The following is a 25,071-nucleotide window of genomic DNA, read 5'->3' as shown; positions in this document are numbered from 1 at the left end:
TGGCGGATACGGGGTGGGGGACGGGGACGGATCCTACCTCCCTCGTGCCCGAGGGGCTCCAAAGGGGTTCCAAATGGTTCATAATCGGCCGAAGGGGCGCAGTTTCCTAACAAAGAACGCAAAAAAATGGACGTTTGTGGCCCACAGACGACCAAGAACAGTGGCAAGCGAAACTCTAGAGCCAATGAGCAGACAAAGTAAGTCTTCGCTGATTGAGAGGGAGAATATCGGGGAAACTCTCATTACCCTGTTCAGAGGCCTTGCACTGTTTCCAGGACCCTGTACGTCCACTTGCCGGGTCAATCCAAACGCTAAGGACCCTCACGCGTTGCGCGTGTTATCTTTGCATTTTCTCATTCCCTACGCTGCTGGTGGGGCAGTATCCGCTTACGTCCCTGGGCACTCTTGTTCGATCGAGTTTTGTTCCACGGATTCTTCACATTTACTCAAAAAGCTGTATACGCTTTTTCCGGATATAAAATTTGCGGAGGCCCCTTCACTCCTATCGGGTTCTTTCTGTTGACCTGAGCGGGCACCCTTTAAGTCACAGGGGCCTTGATAAATATGCACTGATCTCGGGTAGTTCTTTCTTCTTCTTCTTTTTTTTTTTTGCTTAGAGGGTCCCGTGCTCTGGCAGGGGTCCCACATCAGCTTGTTGGGACACTCCCGATCGGTCAGGAGCCTACCTCGCTGGTCTTTGGTTCTTTTCGCTTGCTTTGCGAACCCTATACTTACCGACGGGAGCGTATTTGTTGGCCTGTCATGGCGCCCTCGGTCGTTCAGGTTCCGTCGCTGCTGGCTTTTGTGTCTTAGTCTTAGAGCAGCTGTCGGGTATGCGCTGATTAATTATTACGCCCAGTGGTCGAACGTAATTCTATGTATCACCGACGCCGTATGTGTATTCCGTTGATTATTTAATTTGTGACACGTATACCTGTGCATCACGTTCTAAATGTGTTGTCGTTTCCAAGATGTGTTGTGCTCTTTTACAGCAAAGGGAAAACTGCTTTAGTAATCGGCCATCAGCTGATCACATCGACCAGCCGGCTAGCCGTAAATCAGCAAGGGAATCAAGTTCGTGCCCGATTTCCATGGTGTTTAGCAGCCAACTTTAATTTATTCTGCCATGTTTCTCCGAAATGCATAGCCCCAAAATGGCAGGATTTGCAATGATTTGGAGAAAATTAATAAGATGCATATATGTACATACGTAGCGCGCCTAGTCTTCTAGGGTTGCGTAAAGTACAGTACAGTACAGTATAGTACAGTACAGTACAGTACAGCACAGGCCACATTCCCAACGCGAAAAGCTAAGCGACAAGTCTTGAGCTTGCATTTGAACCATGCGCACGTTGTCGTGCGAGACCCAATGGAAATTACAAATGTGGGGATCACCAGACCTTTTATAACAATCTCGTGTGTCCGGTTTCTGTATAAAACATACCCTGGACTTCTTCTGGCCACCACAAAACCTGCAGAGCGGTCACCTGACTTAACAGACCAGCGCCGACTTTCATTATCGATAACCAATCCGCGGGCGACCCGCTACAGGGGCGGGCCGTGGAAGTGAGCGGCAAAACACTACCAAACGTGATTCATGACTCACGCCTACCATCAACGTTTGCCATGTATCCAGAGAGCATCAGTCACGGTGTATGTCTTGTCCGCCACCAGCCGATCAGAAATTGACCCGAGCGTCCGCGGTATTAGGTTCCAGAACGCGAGAGCCCATCCAACTGTTACCAGCGCCCCGACCTGCGCTGCCCTGCCTGTCCCCCTCCCCAGGGGAGAGCGAGCGAAGATCGGTGTGCACTTATACGAGCCAGTGTGCCGTGCTGGATACCCGTGGCTCTGTGAGTGGACGCGCCTCCTCAATACACGTGGCTGAAATAGCACGAATGCATGGTTGTCTGGGCGTTGCCAAACATTTTCGGATTTTCTTGTCACGTAAGTTGTTAAGTTGTGCATAAGTTGCAGTAAGCAGCTGCGCGTAAGTTATGCATTTACGAGGAATGTTGTGCACATAAGACAGCACTACTATCTTTATTGCTCGGAGAAAAAGCAGGAGAATGGAGATCTAGATTTGTTCATAATTCGGCAGCACGCCTTTATCGAAACGAATAGCAGAGGCTTCTGGTGTTCGTTTCGATAAATGCGTGCTGCTGATGTTGCCGCGATATCAGCCATCTATATCTCCAATCTTTTGGTTTTCCCCGATGAATAAGGTTACTAGTGCTGTGTTATAGATGTTCTAGTCGGTAAAGTATGAACTACAGAATGGCACAGGATCGGGAGACCCAGGATTACGTATAACTGTTTCCGGCAGAATGCGATGCAGGCCATTAAAAGACAACCTGAAACCAACCGTTTATTCGTCGTTTCACACAATGAAAGCAGCCAATGTTTTTTTTTTTAGAACGTCCCAGCTGAATCAACGTCAACATCGTTGCACCCATATGAACATAAAATCAGTAAAATGCAAAACTAGGTAGTGGCATCCGTATTGATAAATTACTCGAATGTTACATAACGGAAGCTGCCCTTGGCTCTCCCGATGTCTGTATAAATATCATTAAAACGTTTTATTGACTCAGCACCAGTGAACCCACGTATCAAGCTGTCCAAAAGCAGTCTAGGCGTATCCGAATAGCACTGGCAGCGCGGCCCCGCGTCCAAACAATGTCTCATCGACATGGCGACAACACCCCAGGGCTCTGCCTAGCTGGCGGCCTGCTTGACATTGGTCTGCAGCTGGACGGCCTGCACCAGCAGCGGCAGCAGGTGCACGTGCTCCCTGCCCAGCGCCAGCGGCAGCTCCTCGGCCCAGCCAGCATCCTCGGCGTCCCAGCGGGCCAGCAGCAGGCCCAGTGTCACGCGCAGCCGCTCGGCGCCCAGGATCTGCCCCAGGCGGCAACAGGTCACTGCCAGACGATGTCGGCCCGAGCTATCGGCCACGTGAGATGCCTGGTTCAGCTGCTCCAGACCGGGGGACAATCCACAACCGACGGCTGGCATGTCGTTAGCTGAAGCGGCGTCATAATCGATCCCATAGGTCAATATGACGTCGGACTGACTGACGTCATGTGAAGATCATGACGTCCTATACTGACGTCATAACCGTCATAATCGATCCACACGACCCCACTAGAAAGTAGTTTCAATGGCCCATTTCATAGCAGTTTTCGCAACAACAGAACACACAAATCACAGCAGTTTATGAGCGCATCGTGTGTTAAAATTGGTGGACACAGACTTACCGAGAGTTTAGTTTAGGGGTTTAGAGACCCGATAAAAAGGTTGCTAAAAAGGGGAGCATGCTCAGACTAGATTAACAAGTCTCTTGACGCAACCGTAGAAAATATTTCAGCATTAAAACTGATCCAGAATAATCATGCAACGTCAAAGCTGGCTGTTGCACGGATGTTCAGCGACGTTTATTTGGGCTGTCCAATAGACCACTCGGTTCGACTTTAGACTGCTTGGTGGGTTGAAACCGATCCACTTAGAAACCAGTTTCATCACGATCCGGTTTCGGAAGCGATCGCCTGCCGTGAATTGGTGTTATATTCACAAACCACTTCACAATGATATGTGGACAAATAAGTGTTTGCACGCCTCGCACTTAGACCGCATTGCCGGGGCAACCTGTCATTCTTGACGCTGGGATGGTATCTAACACGTCCCTGTCTCAACCCCCTCCCCCCCCTTCCCTCCCTGCTAATCACCACGAGGGTTATAATCACCGGACGACAGTCTCGGGATCCCTCTCATAGCCTAGGGATTCCCCTCATAGCCTCGGGCCCCAGAATGCAATGCATTCCTACCTAACTACTCAATGAATAAGGACATGATAAATTTAATACTGCAGATTACTTAATATGTTTACAATGTGTGGGATGTGTGGGACTGCTAGTGCATTGCAACCAGACGTACTTTGGACACCTACGTTTTCGTTTTCAGAAGACACAAGCGTCCTTAATGGTGATACGTGTGCTTTAAGACAAAATATGGAGCAATTGTGCGCATCAGCAGCAAAACAGGGTAGTCATGCCAATATTTACATAATTTGAATACCACCCTGAAAACGTGGTGGTTGTGGTTGTGGTTGACCGTGGTTGAGATTGGTCCAGACAGCGGTCAGATGCCATCCAACCTCCTGCAGGACAATCTTTCTCTTCGTTTCGGAGCCGGCTGTTCAGTGTCCATCGAACTGAGTCCGGCCCGGCTCTCAGCCCGATGTCAGAGGCAGCTGCACCAATCAGTAGCCGGCGAAGGCGCGTGCACGACCGTGAGCGGCCATTACGGTCGATTAGTGCCAGCCGACGTCATTACTACGCCGTCTTCGCCCGACGGAGCGGAGAGGGTGCTATAGGAGCCGGATCGAAGAGTAAGCGGCTACTCCACGTGGGACGTGGCAGCGGGTGGGCGGGGCAGAGCGGAGCCGGTTTGGATAGGCGATGTTGACGATAGCGGCAGGACGGACGGGCAGGGGCTATGAGACATCGCCTGACTGGGAAAACCTGTCAGGATTGGGATGCATGTTAGACATATCCGTCATAGCCAGTCGGAGAGATGGCTCCTCCACTGCAGTCCGAGTGTAGCACTCTCCGCAGAGACTCAAACTCTCCGAGAGTGCTCTCTCTCTCCATCGTTATTTGTCGTGGGATCGCAAGGCGACTCCACATCCTGCCCTGGCTGACAGATGCATTATCCAAGGCTGTGTTTTTGTCTGAAGACTCGCCCAACTTAGTTGCTCCAGCGGGATGACCTCGTATGCGCTCTTAGCTCACCCGGGTGCCCCAAGAGAGTGGACTCGTCCGAGGTCTCACCTGCTTGGAGTGCCCAACACAATGGACTTGCTCGCGGTCTCATCTGACCCGAGGGCCCAACACGGTGGACTCGTCCATGGCCCTGCCTCACCTGAGCGCCCCGACACGGTGGACTCGTCCGCGGCCTCGCCTGGCCAAGATGTCCCAGCCGAGCAGACTCGTCCGGAGCCTCACCTGACCCAGGTGCCCCAGCAGAGCAGACTCGTCCGGAGCCTCACCTGACCCAGGTGCCCCAGCAGAGTAGACTCGTCCGCCGGTCGACCGGGCCGGATCCTTGCAACCCACATCACGCGGGCCAGCTGCTCGTCCTTGGCGTAGCGACACTGAGCGCAGATCAGCGAACAGCACGCCGCGCTCTGGCACCCCACCTTGCGCGCGTGCAGCGCGGTGCAGCCTGCCGAGCCACGTGACGTCAGAGAATCAGCTGGCGGCACTGTTTGTGTCGCCAGACGCGTGGTTCGAAGCGAAACGACCATTTTCACAGAAAACGAGACGTGCTCCCGGAATATGGCAGCCGAGAACGGAAGAGGTCTTTCTGAACATTCTCTGAAAGTTCCGAGAGTCCTTTGAATGCTACTATCGAAGTGAGCGCCACGAATGCCGGTCAATAGTTGGACGTGTTATGACCTCGTCATGAATATAAATACGCCAGCCCGCCTTTTAAAGGTCACTATATTTCATTTCATAGTACCTGAACTACGCCAATAGACATTGGCTGACCGCTCCTTACGTAAAGAAAGCAACAATGTTTGAGCAATTATGTCGGCCGAGGCGATTAAGTGATTCAAACAAAACGACAGACACGCTTTCACGGTATTTCGCATGGCAGGGCAAGTCCTCCACCACAGTTAGCATTAAAGAAACGGGCACTATAAGGCGGCGCATTGTTGCCCTCACTATTAAAACATACCAGCCGTGGTCAATCGCTTCTCGGACATCAGCCTACCTGTCAGCTGAATGCTGTTCTGGTTGATGTCCGGCAGGCGCGGCGACAAGTTCACCAGCGTGGCCTCCTGACTGTCGCATTCCTTCTCCTCGGCCGCCGAGCCGGGCGGCTGACGCTCCGGACCGCCGCCTGGCTCTTGAGGACGTTCGGCCGGTACCGGCCGCGGACTGCCAGCCTCCCGTCTCCGGCTGACCTCCGGCGGCTGCTGGTCCGTCCGCCGCTGCTGGTCGTCTGAGTGGGTCCAGTGTGGCCGTTGGCTTCTGCCGATGTCGCTGTCGACACTGCTAACGCTGCTGGCGCTGCTGGCGCTGCTGACGCTGCTGGCGCTGCTGATGTTGCTGGCCGAACTATCGCCGCGTGGAACCACCTGATGATGGGCTCCCACACCCCTGTCCCTGCTACTGGCGACTGTGATGCTGTCGCTTCTGGAGACCGCCTGCTGCTGCTGACTTCTCGAGTTGCCGACAGAGCTGTTGCTGCTGATGCTGGGGATGATATCGTTCTTCAAGACTTGCTGCTGCTGGCGGGTGCCTACGCTGCTAGTGGAGCCGTCGCTGCGAGACGCCACTGGTCGCTCCACCGGGCGGGCTACGGCAGCCCCTTTAGACCTCCTGAAACAGAAAAGCCTTTAAAGCACAATCCAGCAGATTGCCGCCTGAATCGTGCCACATTCAGAGGCCATTGTGCAGGCAAATAGCACGGGCTTCGGCCGGCACAGACGGAATTACGATCGCGCTTCAATAATCCACATGCAATTAGATCAGCATTAGCGGACTCAGCAATCGGTGGTATCACGTTAATCGAACATTCCGGGAATAACTCATTTATGCGTACCTCCAGCCCTCCCCTGCCCCCCCCCCCCTCCCCTCCTTCTCCACCCCACCTGCGCGCGCACCTCGGCGAGGGCTCGTCCCAGGTACCGGGCGCTGCGGCGGACGGGCGAGCCGCGCGCCGCGCCCGACGGCGCCGGCACCGGAGAGCGTGGCAGCGCTGCCACCGGCGAACGGGAGCGGCCACCGGCGCGCGCCGGCGAGCGGCCAGCCGGCGTGACCGGCCGCGCCAGGCTCAAGCTCGGCCGGCGGAACACCCGCGCCGGCGAGCGGTCGCGGTGCGGCGTGGCGCGCGGCTCGGCCGCCTCCTCGCTCGGGTCGCTGGCGCTGCGCGGCCGCGTCTCCTGGCGCGCGAACTTGTTCTTGAGCACCTGGCGGATGAGAGCACTCGGGCCGCGACCGGAAGCGCCGCGACTCTGCCGGAGGTGGTTGGCTGTGACGGCGCCGCCCGCGACCGTGGCAGCGGTGAAGGCGTCGTCACGATAGCGGATATGAAGTAGAAAAGAGTACGCACCATTCCAAGCGTGACGAACCGGGAATGTGGCCGTGAATGGGCACGGTCTCAAGATAGATTGGTGACATTAAGGACGCTCACTTGAGCAGTTCCAGTAAGACATCGATTGAAACGATAGCGCGATCGTTGGCATATTCTTGGGAATTCGGCAGATGATTGCCGGGCTGAAGAAACTGTGCGGCACTGAATGTGCTGCCGGATCGCTGCAGCACGCCGAAGCTGAATGGTGCACCAGTTAGATGGTGTTTGGCGAGGCAATGGTGGTCCCCGGCATACTTATAAAATATACTCTAGCGGAATCTCCGGATAAGCCACATCTTATAATAGCGCTGCGTAATGCCACTGCGCTCCGTCAAAACGTGACATCAAAGTAAATCAATTGTAGTTATTTTCTATGCAGATTTACGCTGCCGACGCTTTGTAACGATGCTGTCTTTCTTTCCTGCAGCTACCGTGACCACAGTCGCCATGACAACAGCAATGACCCTCTACTGGTGCGAATAAAAAAAAAACGTTTATGACTAGCCCAGCGGGTGGCAAGAGCCTGTTACCGAGAAGCACGCTGGTTAAAGTTTGAGCCGGTGCGTCGCTATGGACCATGTGGTGCTCCCGCTCCCAAAGCCAAAGTGCGCCTTCGGAATAGCTACTATAGTAAATGTCGAAAGGGAGAAGTCAAAGCCATAGTATAACGCTTCACTGAATTTGAGAAATAATAGCTTCATGTTTGCTGACCTTTTTGTCTAAACATGGGGTTTCAAGCTTTTGCAGCATTTATTGCACAAACATCTCGACAAATAAGCGTGTTGAAAATATAACAGAACAAACACGTTGAAGAAAGCAAGGCAAAGGAAATGTATGACTTTCATAGTGGTGAGCAGGGTGTGAATGAGATTTTTCCCGTAGAAGGGGCTGCTTCGGATCGAACTTCTGAGCTATTCAGGGTTTCGAGAAAGCTGATATTACTGATCAGATCACACGCGTCTGATCCAACAATAAATGAAAAGTAAAAAAATATGAGCATGTGGGGTTAATATCGGGCGTCTAATTGAATACGCCGCTCAACGTCTGTCATTATCTCGATGAAACAAAGGAAATACCTAAAAGCCTCACAACACCGTGCAGTATGCCGTTTCGCGCAAATCTTACCTCGATAATGCCCAACAGAAGTGTCTTAATATATGAACACTTGGTATGGAACCAGCACATATTGGGTCTAATCAGCTCTGCAAACGTGGCAGGAAACAATTCCGCCGTCCAAAGGTAAAACTCAGTGTGTTAATGTTTGCCACTTTGCGCCTTTTATGTCATCTCATCCATCCACTCATGCTGATTTTGGTTATTTTAACAATCAATAGAACTTTTTTACAAAGGTTTAGCCTATTTTTTAGCTAAAAGCTTGTGAAAATTTCAACTATTGGTTTAAATATCCGAATGCAGCATGAGAAGACGAATTGGATGACAAAAAGCGCAAAATATCTGGAAATGAACATATGCGGTTTTTTTTCTTTTGGATGGCAGAATTGTGTCAAAGACTTATACAGTTGCATGCTCCTAAAACATGCTGAGTGCAGTGTGCATGCAATTTGGTGAGTGTGCACGAGTGTCTCATACAGAGTGTGCTCTTCAGCTCTTTAATCACTTTTGTTTTGTCACCAGCTCATAAAAACCCCGTAGATCAAAAATCAGTCGGTTGAACATGACAGACTGGTGCATTGCATTGCAGAAAAGACGCCCAGGTTGCCCGTGACCGCGACATTCTGGACTTAATCCCACTACCGTCAGTATGCCAGCCCAACAGACCGGATTCCAGCTAAACCATCGGCATTCCTCCACCGACAGACATCGTGCAGTTCCGTCCGACGACAGATCCGCTGGGAAAGCCAACGTGCCACCGCGCCGGCCAGTGACTGAGAAACGATTGGTGATCGGACGCAGGGCAGCTAGTTACCTCACGTGGTGTACCAAGTCTGTCTGGTGAGCCACAGATACAGGCATTCCCGAGTTAAGTTCGCGGTAGCGAAGTTTGCTGTCAATCTGGTATCGTGAAAGTCGGACACCTGCGACTGTGGTGTGGAAGTCGGACACCTGCGGCTGTGACATGGAGATCGGATACCTGCGGCTGCGACATGGAGGTCGGACACCCGCGGCTGTGACATAGAGGTCGGACACCTGCGGCTGTGACATGGAGGTCGGACACCTGCGGCTGTGACATTGAGGTCGGACACATGCGGCTGTGACATGGAGGTCGGACACCCGCGGCTGTGACATGGAGGTCGGACACCTGCGGCTGTGACATGGAGGTCGGACACCTGCGGCTGTGAGATGGAGGTTGGACACCTGCGACTGTGACATGGAGGTTGGACACCTGCGGCTGTGAGATGGAGGGCGGACCCTTGTGGCTGTGACATTGAGGTTAGACACCTGCGGCTGTGACATGGAGGTCGGACACCTGCGGTTGTGACATGAAGGTCGGACACCTGCGGCTGTGAGATGGAGGGCGGACTCTTGTGGCTGCGAGTTGGAGGGCGGACTCTTGTGGCTGCGAGTTGGAGGGCGGACTCTTGTGGCTGCGAGTTGGAGGGCGGACTCTTGTGGCTGCGAGTTGGAGGGCGGCCTCTGTGGCTGCGAGTTGGAGGGCGGACTCTTGTGGCTGCGAGTTGGAGGGCGGACTCTTGTGGCTGCGAGTTGGAGGGCGGACTCCCGCAGCGTTGCGAGTACCGCCCATCATGGCAGTCTGTGCTTATCTTGTGTGCCAGGAACACTGCCATTATGTTTCAATTGAGAGGCTCTGGATTACGAAACCGCATTTCATGGACGACACTGAAATGCAAACGCGCTTGTACTATGTCCTGCATTCTTCGGACAGAGACGTCTTCTTTTCCCGATGAACCCCAGCCATGTTGCGTAATCAATCGCATGTGCCGCCAAATATCATATGAATTCCCAGTGAAAAATTAAAATTGTTCAGCGCGTGTAGGTGAAAAACACAATCATCAACTTTGCTCAAGTAGCACAATGCACTGGTGTTCATCTATTAAACGCAGTCTTGAGACGTTCTTCACTGATCTAAGGTCATCTCGTAATGGCCATTTGACTGGCTGATTCGGTTGCAGGATAACAAGCTGACGCCGACAGGGCGCCCAAGCGCCAGGCATTTTAAAGTTCGTTTGCACCATTGAGTAGGCTCAGTTTTACCCCACTTGGAATGTGTGAAGTCTCCCAGGGACCAAGTTATCACCTGAGTAAAGGCGAACGCCCGCTGTCGTCTGAAGACAATGCCACTATGCGTGTATTCTTTAACATTTAATTTAATAATCGAATTTAAGCGCAGATCTCCAGCGACTGAACGGTCAAAGTGCTATTAACAAACACTAGTTACAGGGGTTTCCGTTTCGGTTAAATGAGCAAAGCAAAGGACAGTGTATGGTGGTCTCGAGACTTTCTAGCTGTAGCGATGGATGCAGTGATCGAAAAGTAAAGATGAAATATTATTTCATGCCCATAAGAACGTAGCAAATGTGAAGAGGCTCGAAGAACAACCTCGTAATTTCTCACGCAGCAGAATTTGGGAAAGGAGTCATGATGTCGGACGGTGTCAGATGGTGTCAGATGCTGTTTAACATGCGCAGTATGATGATGTGATCGCTTCGAACTATGTTCTCGGAACAGAAAATTTGTACGCGAAACTGGTCGCAGTCTAACGTGCGAAAACGGATTATTACTGAACAAGACCAAGCTGCGCATGCGCAGTTCAGCTCCGCAGAAGGCCTGCGGCGAGGCGTAAAGGACTGGATTAGCGTACAGCTGGCAACACGGCACTCTGATCACGACGCCCGGCCGCCGGAAAAACGCGGCGCCGACGCGGTCAGAGACCGGGCACAGAACAGCAACAGTGCTTTACACACTAGCTCGGCAGCCGGCTGAAAACATTGATCGGGAGTAGCCACTCAGGAGGGGTCGGAACCGGCACGGACCGGTCCTAACTGGATCTGCATCGTGGCTACGTCGGCGGTTTTACACTAATTTGAAAATCACGAGCACAAACGTTTCGCAGCAAACCGTTACGTGAAGTGTGATGATGGCGATTGGGGTTTTAGGGCGCGTCGACTTCTGGGGTCATTTTGCGCCCAATTACGTGAAGGGCTTCAGATATGATGTCAGATTGACTTTTTGATGGTCTCACATGATCGACACAACTGTTCAAAGCACCGTTTTCTGGTGAAACAGCACCAAGTCATCACAGGTCATACCTTGAGCTTAGTGTTGGTAGACGTCTGCGGACTCTGGGACTCTGCGTCTTTGCCCTGCGTCCAGTGAAACAGCACCAAGTCATCACGGATCATACCTTGAGCTTAGTGTTGGTAGACGTCTGCGGACTCTGGGACTCCGCGTCTTCGCCGTGCGGACTCTTCGAACTCAGACTGGAGAGCGAGTAGCTCCGCGGCCGCGTCCCGTCCTCAGACGCTGTGCCCTGAGGGGATCCCTGTGGCATGAAAGGAGCACGGACGTCAGCTGATCACGTTAGTGCTGTGTATGTGTGTGTGTGCAGATGCTTATCAAGCGTGAACAACAAGCTTTACACACGTCGTTTATGGTGTACTGAGTGCTTTGAAGGGAGGGCTCCACATTTGTATGGGTTTTGAATATCCATCGTGAAGATCATGCGGTGCAGTTCACAATACTGTCCTTCAGACCTAAACCTTCTAGTTTCTGAGCTACATGCTAGCGAACGAAGTTCTCAAACAAAGAACAAAGGTCTTGCGGAACAGCTAGTAAGTCGACACAGAGATTTAAAATATTTTGCTTACTTTTAAAGTCTAGTTGACATTGACAAATGGGACATGGACACTGTCCACTGTAGGTTGAAAGCTTGACACTGTGTGTTGAAAGCTTGTACTAACGGTCAGTTTAACAGCACACTTATGCGGCACTCAAAGCCATTAGCCATTGTACGATATGAGTGCGTGAGAACAATGTAAAGGCACGCTGTAAAATGCAATGAAAATGAATCCGATGCTCCATCGCAGGCTCTGTTTATCGCAGACCTTTAACAGTCGGGGGCTCGTTAACAGACGGCATGCTCCTTTCAGGAGTTTCAGTGACAGGCGCATGTGTTTCCCACATGGGGACGTCGCGGTCGTCTCGTGTCGCCGCTCCTCGTGGCGCAATCTCAATGTCCGGCGAGATAAAGCGCAGTTGAAGCAATCATAGCAGGTGCCGGGTATGAGATCCGGACGCATCTGGACCACGGGATAATGACGCAGGTGGATCGGGATGTACCAACCCTCGGAAACGCGGCAAGAACATAGCCTCGCAAACAAAACGGCACAAATTGCGAGACCAAATCGACCAATCCTTACGATATGGTATCCATCGTCCAAACTGAATGTCGCGCGCTACTCCGCATTCGGCTACGTTGCGTTCCTGCATGCACATCAAACATACATTAGGTTGCAAGTCACGAGTATGTTCGTCTCCAACGGGCGCAGAAGCGGGTCAGTCGGCGAGAATGGTACGCGTCCCCCGTGCGGTCGGGCCTACGCACCGCGTCCTCGGAGCGACGGCGGGCCATGACCGGGGACACGGCGGCGGGGCCAGGCACGTCACGTGCGCCGGGCTCGCCGCTGGTGCGCCGCGGCTCGTCGCGCCCGGCCTCGTTCTCGGCCAGTTGGTTGGCGTAATGGGAGCGCCAGGGCCGCGGGTCAGCGGGCCGCCGCGTGTCCGCCTCGGCCGGAGCCGGTGTCTCGAGCGAGTCGACCGTCATTGAGGCGGCGCACACGTCCTCGTGGCTCGACGACAGGCTGGTGGACGAAGCGGTTATCAGATCGTCGCAACATCAAAGGACAAGAGTGCATTAGGCTTCGGTGTGGCATATTCGTGTGGTTAGTTTACACGCTGCCACGCGCTAAAACATGCGTGCAATCCATCGACAGATGTCTTGCAAAGAACTAACAGGCACACCCTGAACACAAGCAGGCAACTAGAGTGGGATTTGGCAAGCTTTTTCAGAGTGTCGGGTGCAACCAGAATATGTGCCTCGAAAGCAACGCTTCAGACCCACGGCCGGCGCGGCTCCTTGACCTATGTCAACTGTCCAACCAAAGCCGCTGGCTTGTGCTAAATCGTCATTCTGCTGTTTTCCTGGAAAACTTCAATACCAGAATGCATCACCACACACCAATTGGACTCTTTTTCACAGCAGAACTTGGAATAGTGGCCCTGGAGGTCGTGCCGAATATGGTAATGACACCAACGCTCCATACAGAATGCAGCAATTGCTTAAAGAACTCGGCTAGCATGACTGTTTTTGACAAAGGTTAATTACGTCATGCCCCCTGCTAAGGGGGTGTTTATGACCTATAACTTTGCTAATGGCTTTTGGCCTGTCACTCAGCTCCTAGAATTGTATGTTTCGGTAGGAGTGTGATTATAATTGAGGTGTAAGCTGTACTTATTAGGTAAATTTGCTTATCTGTTCAATTACCATTGATTATTTAATCGATTTTATTGTTCATGTTTAATTACCACTGACATCTCTCGGAAATGGATTGACTGATTAATGGCTAATTGATTTGCCACCTTAGTAGTATCACCAGTGGGACTTGCTTACGCACTTAAACGTGCTCGATGAAAAGCATGATGTACTTTACTTAAATGCATTTTTAGCATCGTCATGTAACACTCAGCAACAAACCACTTGCTTGTTTCATTTTGCTTTTATAAAGGTTTGTGGTGTTCCAACTTAAGTTCATCAGGGTATACAGCTGATAACAAAATATCTAAACTCCTCCAACGAATGCGCATACCGAATTTTACTCTGGTTCCGAACATCGACCTTTAGGCACGCTGAACAGATGGTGGCATTCTTCCTCGATCCACGTCAGGGTATTAGAGCACTGTTACCGTTGGAATTTTTGCCTCCTTAGGCGCACTAAAATTTGGATAACGCAAAGCTATCGTTACGTCGCGTTCTTAGTCCTCCCTAGCTTAAGTCACCACCTGTCTCGGTCCGTGCCGTCGGAGCCGTTGCTGCCGTTGCTGGAGCCGTTGCTGGATGCGTTACCGGAGCCGGCAGTGCGATGACCTCCACGTGGAGACAGCACCGCGTTTTGCCACTGAAGCACGGGTCGCAGATGATGACAATCGCGAAGGCAGTCCAATGCAAGGGAGCACAATGCAAAGGAAATTAGAAGTCCGTGACAATAGCACTAACGTTATGACCAGGGAGGCCCCTTTGATCCGGAATGGCCATCGATCTCCTTTTACGCACGTACCTCTTGGCATTGGGGGGGGGGGGGGGGGGGCTGGGATGGAGATGGAACAGAGTTGTGCGTAGAATTATGATTGATGCAATAATGTGACTGGTCTTACTCGTGCGTAGACATTGGCACGAGACATTGGAGAAACGTGTCGAAAACGTGTAGAACGCTTCCCAATGTGCAGTCGTGCACATTCCTCCACATTCCCCCCGACACCGCTGGGTGTACAGTGGTACAGTCAAGCCCAGACAGCCCTGCGGCTTTCGGTAGGCACCCTCGAGCGGCCCGTCGTTTGCTACGCTGGTCGATGCTTTTGACAAACATTACGCTAAACGGTGCAGCGAGGCCCGTGGCTGCTTTGAGCGGGTACAGCAACATTTCCGGCTGTCATGCCACACACTAGTAGGCAACATCATTAGAGCTCCGGGAAAGAGACACCAGCTGTAGAGGGAGTACTGCACATAAAGCGCATACGCGGTTCCCATAGCTATCTCTGTGGCCATACAGCATACAGTGGTCATTTCGGTCATAAAGCATACAGTGTGTCGTTGGAAGCCATACAACACAGCTTGGCAGTGGATGTGATGCTAAGCCCAGCACCGACCGCGGTTGGCTGCATGACCAGAAGTACCCAGACGAGAGTGTTCACGTGCACAGACGAGCGTCCTCACGTGCTCAGACGAGCAGCCTTATGTGCTCAAATGAGTATCTTCACGTGCTCATACGAGCGTGCTCACGTGCTCAGATGAGCGTGCTCACGTGCCCAGATGAGCGTACTCACGTGCTGAACGAACGTACTCGACGTGCTCAAACGAGCGAACTCACGTGCTCAGACGAGTGTATTCGCATGTTCAGAAGAACGTACTCACGTCATCAAACGGGCGCACTCACGTGCACAGAAGAGCGCATCGCATAGTCTATTTCGCGGTATACTCCAAGTTCAATACAGAATTAAACGCTTCGTGATAAAAAGAATAATGCATCGCAGCTAGTTCTGTAGCCTGCACGCAACGTTTGCAAACTCTCAGGCCTTTGGCCGAGTGTCTGTATGGCACTGGCCTCGAGACCGTGGGGCGGCACTGCTCCACTGCACGACAGCTGGTCAGACTGTGGCGAACGGCGAGCTTCGCTGGCACGAGGGGCGCGTGTCAGTGAGCGTCGTCAGGTAGCAAGCGGCCGTCAGTGGGCGTCGTCAGGTAGCAAGCGAATCGGCAGCTTGGCAGGACACAGGAGTCTACGCAAGACTTGGGTAGCTCACCCGGACACAGGAGTGGACATTCGGCCTGGGGACGGCTCACCCGGACATAGGAGTGGACATTCGGCCTGGGGGCAGCTCACCTGAACATAGAAGTGGACATTCGGTCTGGGGGCGGCTCAACCGGACGTGGGAATGGACATTCAGTCTGGGGACGGCTCACCTGCAAATAGGAATGGACATTCGGCCTGGGGCCGCTCACCTGGACGTAGGAGTCGACGAAGGGCTTGAGGGCGGGGATCATGAGCACCTGCTCGGCGGAGGGGCGCCGGTCCGGCTGGGTTCGCAGCAGCACCGTCACCAGGTCACGCAGCAGCAGGCTGTAGTGACTGCCGGCGGTTGACGAAGAGACGCTCAGCGGCGGTCTCCGGCGAGGAGAGACCCTCGCTGCCCCCTCCCTCCCCCCTTCCCCGAACCCGAGGCCCGCACACACAGTTGCAGGCACGTCTAAATCTCCAGCAAGAGCGTTTGGTGGTTGCCCACAGCCTGCCAGGGCCAGGCACAGCATCATACGGGCTTCACTGATCGTATTGGGTTACATCATCGCGGTGGCTAGTGAACGTACCGTGTCTTAAGTTCAATGTATATTATGTTTAATGTCATGTCAACATAACACCCGAAGGAATCAGCCAAGTGCCAGCAAACCAGCAAACATAGATCCTCAACCTAAATTAGCGCACACATCTGCTCCGGCCAGATTGAATTCACCGTGGGGAGTAATTGAACTGAATTGAATTGAATTCACCGTAAACATATCCACGTTTACTAGATGTTGATTAATGCCAGAGACATGCCTGTTCAGCGAAGGAAGCCAGGCAACATCATTACCATATGAATACCGGCTGGGTACGATTTCAGTGCATGTGAATCAAATTTGCCCAACCTGCGGGTATATTAATAGCTTAAAGATACCGTTTAGGTCATACCGATGCATCCGCCGTCACCAAATCAACGAACCGATTAGAAGCCTCGGCCAGTGATGAAAACAAACGACAATGGGGCTGGTCAACGTGCCGAGCAAGACCAGAGGCGGAACAGGACTATGGACACCGTGCAGAGTGCAACAGGTTCAAGATGGAGCGAACAATGGCCGTGGTCAAGGAGATAGCGGCACAGAGGCAAATAAGTTCAAAACGTACGGAACAGGTGCCCTAGTTAATCAAGACTACCTACCGGTACGTAAAAATCGTACGCCTCTGTGCGCAAATGGGATCGAGTTGCAGCGGCGTACCTAGGGATCGGGTTGTAGCGAGCCTGTAGGATCTTCAGCACGAGATTCTCGAAGCTGTTCGCGTTGAAGGGATGCGTGAGGCAACACATCTCATAGACGATGCATCCCACCGCCCACTGGTCCGACTTGTGATTGTACGGCTGCCTGGCAGTTACGAAGGTACACGTGTTCAAAGGTAGCATGAACGAGCAGCACGCTATGCGTTCGCCAGTGTAGGTGAATTTGCTTAGAAACATGTCGAAAGGTACACTTAACCAAGAGCTTTACCATAGGCACACCAGCAAACAGAGTTTAAAAAAGAGGTGAATAACTTTCAGGCTACATATGTATCCGCCAGAAAACTGAATATTCCATCAGAGACTGATCGAAAGCGTGCCACGAGCGACTGATCTCGCTGCATGCCGCAGAGAAGAGGACCGAGACCTCACCTCTGGCATATCTCCGGGGACAGGTAGTACGGTGTGCCGATGGCAGTGGTAGCCAGCTCCTGGGTGCTCCGCAACGTGCGTGCGATACCGAAGTCGCCCACCTTCACCAGGTTCTCGCTCGTTAAAAAGATATTCTGAGTTTTAAGATCTGAAATGTCGCCCTTATTACGCTTGGCGCAATGTCGCGTGCGCAGCATTAGGGGAATCCAGGACAGTTGTGATGACCAGTAGAACAGAGAGCAAGTTAGTTCTGTCTAAGCTGACGACGGGTCCTGTGCTTGCGCACGCGCGTGGTCAGTGTTTAAGTCAAAATAAAACAAACTCTGGGCGTCTCAAGTTAGAAAAGTTTTTTTCTGATATGCTGCCGTATTAATCAAAATTGCAGCTTTTTTCATCCAGCTTTTTGATGAGCCGGGTTCATCCTTGCAAGGCTGAGCGCACTACACCACTTATTTGCCATTATCTATCCTTACTTTCTTTTCTTTACTTTGCTTATCCCAATCTTTGTTGTCTGTTGCCGCCAAAGCGGAGCCAGCCTGCGCCATTGCGTACAGTGCGGATGCGGAAGCTGACGCGAGCCAGCGTGCCACCTTGCACCCGTCCGACGCACCTCTGTGTAGAATGTTCTTGCTGTGCAGGTACTGGACGGCGAAGGTGATCTGGATGAACCAGTTGAGAATCAGATCCTCAGGAAAGTGGTCGTCGGTAGCCCGCTGGCCAACGATGCGCGCGTACAGATCACCTGCCAAAACAGACCAATTGTCCACTGTTGTAAACGCCAACCGCCAGAGGCCAAAGGCCGGCCAGGGACGGAAGGCAGAGATGTTTTGTCCGTTTTTCGCTAGCGTGCAAATTGACGGCCCGTTCGGTATATACTTCGCAACATACATGATGCACATTGCCGAACATTGCGAAAATAATGGTTTATTCAATTAAGACAGAAACGAAAAGTAAGATGGTGATCTTAAAATGGTTCAGAAACTTTGGCGTTCGTAATGACGCTTTTGGTTCCTTTGCTACAGGTTGTTTTCGTGACAAGCTTCCATGAATTTGAGAACTCTAACATTTGAAGCTAAAAGTAGCCCCGTGCATCGAAAGACGCTAGCTAGGGTTTCCAAAATGTTACACTAATTCATGACAATTACATTTTTAGAACATTAAGTGCTGCAGGACTTAGTACACACGGTGTTTTGTGTTGGTTTTGGAAAAGCTCTGCCCGAGTTCCATTTAGAATCATGTACGCCTCGGGCGTATTTTTTCGGGGTCACTACATGCTTCAGACCGCAAGATCTCCCAGACGCAGTGTTCTATTGCGGTGAGATGGTATAGATTATTTACGAAGTATTTGCAGTACTGCGAAACTACCACTGCAGCAATATTGTAGCAGTAATAGCCAGGGATAGAACTTTGCAATTTTCATTTAGAGGGACGAACCCATCAACCCTACACATCGTATTTAAGGAACGCATTTTTTCACGAATTGGGTCCATTTTACTCTACGGCTATAATTTGGAGTGATGTAAGGCAGAAGGGTAATTCTTATCAAATGATCCTTTTTTTTAAACCAAAGTGCTTATTTTGAGTTAACGGCCTACAGAACACATGGAGATGCTGATAAAACGGTGTTGTGATGCTACACAACGATTATATTGACGATATCCTATATAAATAGCTTCGCTCATCCTAAAGAGCTCATCTTTTCAGGATGAGCACGGGACAGCACATGGACGCTTACATTCTAGAAATATTTCTTCATAGTCGTCTCACAGCTTCCGAAAATTAAACACCGATTTTGCATCCTGTTTTTGGTCAAACATGGATAATTTGCGGGAGGAGAATCAGACACCACTTGGCCACAGCACCTGCCTGTCATAGTGGACACCGCACGTGCCCATAAGTGGTGCCGCTTCTATGCCACTCCAGGAGGCTGCGGGAAGACAGCGATTTTGGGTGGCTGTTGGGCTCTCCTCGGAAGTGCCAGCCGCTGGGGCCAAAGAAGATACTTCACTGAATGACGCGATGACAGTGTTCCAGAATTTTCTAAATTTGATCGTCTCATCCTGCTTGTAACCGAACAATACAGACAGGGGTGTGTCCTAAGGGTGGGTGGTAGAAGGTATGAAATCATGTCATCCCCCCTTTGGGCCACTTATGAGCAACCCTCTTGGGCCACACCAAAGCTTTATTTCGAAACTATACAGGCTATATTTCCAAGAGGCAACAAAGTCCAGGGACACTGCAAAAGATCCCAAATTTCCACTTTCGGGAGTCACCATATCCCAGGAGCACCACTTTATTTGTACCTTGTCTGTTTGACAAAATCCTAGGTCGCCCATTCCGCAAAGTAACTCTAAAACCATTATTTATGGCACTACAAGCTTTGCTTTCAGGATGCACCCGATTCCAGAGGGTACCACGAAGGAACGCAGACCTTCATTTTCAAGAGGCACCTCCCACCCTGAAAGAAATCCTGAAGCTTAGGCGACACGTCCCAAAACGTTTATTTCGATGCATCATTACCTTTATTTTTACGAGTGGTTTCTGTACGTTTCACCGTTATGAAATTCCTGATCGGTGCGTTCGTTGACTTTCAGCAAAGCGGCACTAACATTTTTCATTTGGGGGAGTCATGACCTTTATTTATTAGAGACACCCAATGCTAGGGTACACTTCGAAGGTGCCAAAATATTTATTTTAATAGATACAGCATTTCAGTTCAAATTGGAACACCTGCGACGCTCCATGGATGAAATCATGGATCGGTCCATTTCGCAATGGGACACCAAAACCTCTATTTTGCAGCATCAAAATGTTCACTTACTAAAGGCATCAAGTCCAAGTGGGCCAGTGGAGGGCTACCGAAACCGTCATTGTAAGGAACAACAGGATTTCCTTGCTGTCCATCCTGGCCAAGTTCCGAATCGACCCCTTCCACAAAGAGGCATCACAAAACCTGCACTGCGAAGCATCATAAACGCTACTTAAGCAGGCATCCAATTTCATGGCGCACCACAATGGGTCCCGAAACGTTTGTTTGAAGATACAACAAAGTCCAGCGCACCACAATGTTCCCACGTTTCCGGGGGGGGGGGGGGGGGATCGAGATCGGTCTCTTCGGCAATGGGTCACGAAAACTTACTTTGGGGCACCAGAGTTTGTATTGTTAAGTAGCCGCACAATCCAGAAAGGTCATTTTAAGGATCCGTACATTGTCATTTTCAAAGGGCACCAAAATCAGTGACTTCACAACTTTTAGGCCTTCCACCCTGATGAAACCCGAAGTCGGACCTCTTGTCGAAGACGCATATGATGCATTCATTTTGGGCATCAGAACTAGTATTTTGAAGAGGCGCCCACTTCTGAGGAGGCACCACGAGGGCCTCCAATCCCTTTAATTTCATGTGATGTCAAGATCAAGAGGGCACAAAAATTTCCCCATTTTTTATTTTAACGAGGAACCAAGGGCGCCACTGGCGATAGGACAGGATATCTGATCTACCTCAAGTTTCAGGTTTCTAGGTCCCGCGGAGCCCTTTGGGATCCAAAAGAGCAATAATCAAGGATCCGATCGAATGTTTCGAGGGGCAGGCCGGGAGATGAGAAGACATCAGCCAATAGGCAATACCGAACACTCCGTCCCGCGCCGGTTTTGGCCCTGGGGTCTCTTTCCCAAGTCGGAGTAGGGCCGAGCCTGCAGATGCTAATCCGAAAAAGCGTACATGGATCTGGCCCTTGTGCTGATCAGGGGTCACAATGCCCAACACGGGCCCCACGTCGGCAATAAGCCCAAAGTCGGCCATGGGAACACTTGCTGAACAGGGACAGGAGAATAACCTCGAACGTCAGAAGGCTACTTACGTTGGTCAGGACCCTGTTACCAATGACAGAAGACACGAGAAGATTATGCAGCGATCAAGGTCAAGGTCACTCACAAGGGGCAGTCACCTGAGCCCGTTAAAGACCGCAGGACCAAACGAGGGGCCCTGCGCACCGTCTTAACTAGTAGGCAGGGATCGATCAGCCGATTTGGTGCCTCAGCGACAATTAGGCATTGGACTCCCTGTGCCGGTAAGGAACCCTTTTGCGTTAATGGTGTGTCCCTGCATCGATCCAGTGTCAAATGACCAGGTCAGGGGACCTGGTCATCTGACAGTGTCGAATAAGGCAAGAAATTGTCGTACTTCTTCAACACGCTTAAAACGTGCAGCACATTATTTGAATATTTTCCATATCAACGACAACGTGCTACTCACATTTCATGTGCCTGACTGCATGTTTTGCTTTAAGAAAGCACCGCGTCAAAAATCTACAAATTTTAATATTTTTGCTGCTACCACGACCAACATTTCAATATTCGCGCCATGACGTGTCGCTCGAGAAGCATTACGAGTTAGACGAGGTGTACAGGTTATCGTTTTTACCGCTAACCATTCACTGTGGGGTTCGATTCCCGCCGGTGCCCGCCCCCTCTGCCTGGTTGAGAGGCAGGCGTCGCCATATGGTCTCAGAAGCGTCATATAGCCCCAATGACGCGCCCAAATTCACGATGAGGTTAGGGGCTTACAAAATGCAACTTTTTGTGGGCTTCGTTTTACGTAAGCCATTGACTATTGTGTTATATAAGTGTCTGTCTTCCTCTAATACTAAATTGCGAGTCTCTACGGCATCTCAAATTATATTAACTTAAAAAACTGGTCAAGTATTGGGAGTCAGGTTCCACTTCGTGAAAGCCGAGCGAACTAAAGCGATGGTCCAGCCAAGTATAAGGGGGCCCGCCGGACATTGTGGGGGGGGGGGGCAGCTCAACATTGTGGGGGGGGGCAGCTCAACATTGGGCGGGGGGGGCAGCTCAACATTGAGGAAGGGGGGGGGGGGTATGGCCCATCCATAGAGATACAAAGTTGCACCCCTGGTGATAGCACCAGGAATGCATTAGCTTGTAGACAGAACACGTATGGTGGCGCTGCCATCGGGCCAGCGACGTTGATCACACCACCCGCGCCGTACACGGAAACCAAGACAGCAAAACGAACAAAGAGATGCATGGGCTTCTCAGAATGAAACAGATTCGCCTCGCCAGATCCACCCTCGGAGAAGTGAACGGGTTGGTCACAAAATGCAGTCGATTAGCCCTCGCAAGCTAACGCGCCATGCCCCAACAACCAGGAGACCCAAATGCCGTAAGTGTCGAGAACTGATAGCCGAGGCCATCTAACGGATGCCACTACGCCCGTCCGCCCGCGAGCGGGGTGCCACACAAAGAGCAACTGTAAAGAAACCGTGCGAAATCTCCACGACCACAGCACACCCAAATGCAGTGCAGACGTCGCCGCGGCCAGCTTACCTCCGTCGGCGTACTCCATCACGATGTTGAGCGAGCCGGAGCTGTGCTCGATGAACGCCTCCTTGTAACGGATGATGTTGACGTGCTTGCACTGCGACAGGATGGCGACCTCATTGACGCTCTGCTCACGCTCATGCTCGGGCAGCGCCGTCACCTTGATCTCCTTGACAACGTACTGGCGGCCGCTGGCGCGCGAGCGCACCAGCCAGGCGTGCCCGAACGTGCCGGAGCCGATCTGCTCCTGGCGCTCGTAGCGGACCGCGCTGCTCATGCCGGCGGCTGGGGTCAGGGATCAACTGGCGCGCCGGGCCGCCGCGCTTGGCGCGTAGTGTCATCGCCCCGGGCGAGAGCGGTCAGCGGCGAGGGCGTGGCAGGGACGCGCTCAGCGAACGAACGCCGTGGGGGAGGGGGGGGGGGGGCTCGGTCAGGTGTGCTGGTCGCTGAGGTGAGCAGGTTAAGCTGTGGAATTCGAGATCACGCGGCGTTTGGTCCGCTTAACAGAGCAGTGCACCCAAGTTGTATAATGCGTGTCTAGCCCTTGAACATGCAAGGGAAAGGTGCCGAGCGCGGAGGCAGCCGGCAGTGCTCTGCCTGATTACTCTTGTTTTTTTTCCTACCGTCGTGATTTTCTTTCTAAGTTTCTTTTGCTTTGTGCTTTGACACCAACGCGACATTTTATCATACAGGATGCGTAAATTTCCTCATTGCTTTTCAGAAGGCTGTCTAGTCATTTCAATGACGTGCCCCGCGCCACATGCGCTGTGCATGATGGCAACCACGAAGTTTGTGCACCCGTAAAAATCCTTTCCAAGTAGACAAATCGATTGCGGCAAATACTGGGTTGTAAGGTTTATTGATAAGCGAGGGACGAAAGGAAAAAAGAAGGGTTTTGAAAAGAGCATCCTTTATAAGTCAACTGGTTTTCGACCTTTTGGAAACTGAAACACAACTGACGGCTGCATTGTTAGCGGCCAGTGCCTAGTAGCAGTAGTATCGTAATCTGGGGCTTTAAGCAGAGGCGTATTCGAGGGAGCTCCGGATGCGCTCCCTCCCCGCACCCGCCCGTCGCCACCCCGTACTATATATATATATATATATATATATATATATATATATATATATATGTATGTATATGCGCCGTGCAGTACACGAATTTCTGTGAGCCTAAGGCTTGATAATTTTTTTTTTCGTGCGCAAAATTTTACGCTTTGGCGCTTTCACGAAATCTTGTTGGCGCCCTGTCTTTGAGCACCACCCGAGCGGCCAGAAGATTTATAGTTAGTGATTTAGCTAGGTCATAAAGACGAAACCAAGATCCTTCACACCATTTAAGCCAGTTCACAAAAGCTCACGTCAATACACTGTTGAATCAATATTGTGGAGGGTACGACAACGTAATCAAACAACGACTTATTGATAGCTTATTTTCTCATCAAATAAATTGTGCTGTCCAAAACAGCCTTTACCACTTAAAAGTATGCCAATAGTTTTGATTGTGTTTATTTCATCATATCGCATGCGTGTTTTAATGTCTTGAAATGTAGAACATCCCTTGAGAATCGGGTCAATCGTGAGCACACAGGATCCGTGAAACAGTGTCCTCGCACCCGGGGAATTCATTTCCAATGCACTCGACAACGCTCCACGGCAGCTACATGGACCTTAGCGCATTGCCCTTTGACCATATGCTAAAACCACGTCCGCCACAAAGACAGGGTTTAATTAAATCTGATGCATTGGATATTGGATACGCCATCCAATGATGCCTCATAATTGCTTCTGCGGCCTACCACCTATCGACGGCCAACTTGACGCAAAATGCGAAGCGCCTGGCGAACAATATGAAGATGGCAGCCGACGTCGACGACGTAAACAATTTTCTCAGCACTCCGTTCGCCGACCCGACCGACGCAGTTGCTTGCCAAAACTGAAACGCTGGAGCGGCACGCGGAAGGATAGCCGGCGGCCATTACCTCGATCCTGGTGAAAACACGCTATAGTCTTGCTTGTCTTCTATCATTTCCTGTTTTCTACGTTGGTTACATTTCTTCATCAGATGCTTCATATCACGTGACCAGTTTCAATCAGCGCGTCGCCAGTGAATATGCCGCAGACCGCATCACGTGGGAACAATTGACTATTTTCCATTAATTATCACACGCATAAGACTAAAAACAAACATCCTTAACGTATACTCGTGTAACTTCCCCAATTTTCCAAACTCAGTTTTCCCAATTTCTCGATTACTTTCCCAGTCAGGAGCCAGAAAGAGGGCATATGGAAAGGATGGCGGCAAAGAGATGGCCGTCAAGCGTTCTTCTGATCGCGTTGCGCACCGTCACGAACAGTACGGCCACTAATGCATATGCGGCAGTGTTAATTTATCGTTTGACTTGATCTGACTTATGCTACTAACTGGTCTTGATAGTTCACAT

General features: G+C 51.4%; 1 protein-coding gene across 1 annotated transcript; it reads right to left on the bottom strand.

Moving 5' to 3' along the window:
- Nucleotides 1-2,379: 2,379 nt before the first annotated feature.
- LOC119097239 (serine/threonine-protein kinase Nek4) lies at nucleotides 2,380-22,907 on the bottom strand. Its single transcript, XM_037220291.1, has 13 exons — nucleotides 22,637-22,907; nucleotides 17,903-18,034; nucleotides 17,293-17,440; nucleotides 16,865-17,008; nucleotides 15,836-15,962; nucleotides 14,119-14,234; nucleotides 12,665-12,920; nucleotides 11,465-11,602; nucleotides 6,928-7,021; nucleotides 6,671-6,701; nucleotides 5,776-6,386; nucleotides 5,048-5,223; nucleotides 2,380-2,898 (listed from the first exon to the last, which is right to left on the bottom strand). Exons 1-13 carry the CDS (start codon nucleotides 22,905-22,907, stop codon nucleotides 2,719-2,721), a joined length of 2,424 nt encoding a protein of 807 aa, XP_037076186.1. The 3' UTR covers nucleotides 2,380-2,718.
- Between the last annotated feature and the right edge of the window lie 2,164 nt (nucleotides 22,908-25,071).

The sequence above is a fragment of the Pollicipes pollicipes genome, unplaced genomic scaffold (assembly GCF_011947565.3).
Source record: "Pollicipes pollicipes isolate AB1234 unplaced genomic scaffold, Ppol_2.1 Scaffold_4295;HRSCAF=5057_pilon_pilon_pilon, whole genome shotgun sequence".
Classification (NCBI taxonomy): Eukaryota; Metazoa; Arthropoda; class Thecostraca; order Pollicipedomorpha; family Pollicipedidae; genus Pollicipes; species Pollicipes pollicipes.
The sequence above is the reverse complement of the archived record's forward strand: the minus strand, read 5'-3'. Positions and strand labels throughout refer to the sequence as shown.

Excerpts from the sequence above, each read along its gene's own strand:
- LOC119097239 (XM_037220291.1), bottom strand. The coding sequence starts at position 22,907 with ATGAGCAGCGCGGTCCGCTACGAGCGCCAGGAGCAGATCGGCTCCGGC. Across the intron at positions 12,921-14,118 it reads GACGGCACGGACCGAGACAG|CCTGTCGTCGAGCCACGAGG; the intron begins GTGGTGACTTAA and ends TTCGTCCACCAG. Across the intron at positions 6,702-6,927 it reads GACGCGGCCGCGCAGCGCCA|CGCCCGGTACCTGGGACGAG; the intron begins GCGACCCGAGCG and ends CGTCCGCCGCAG.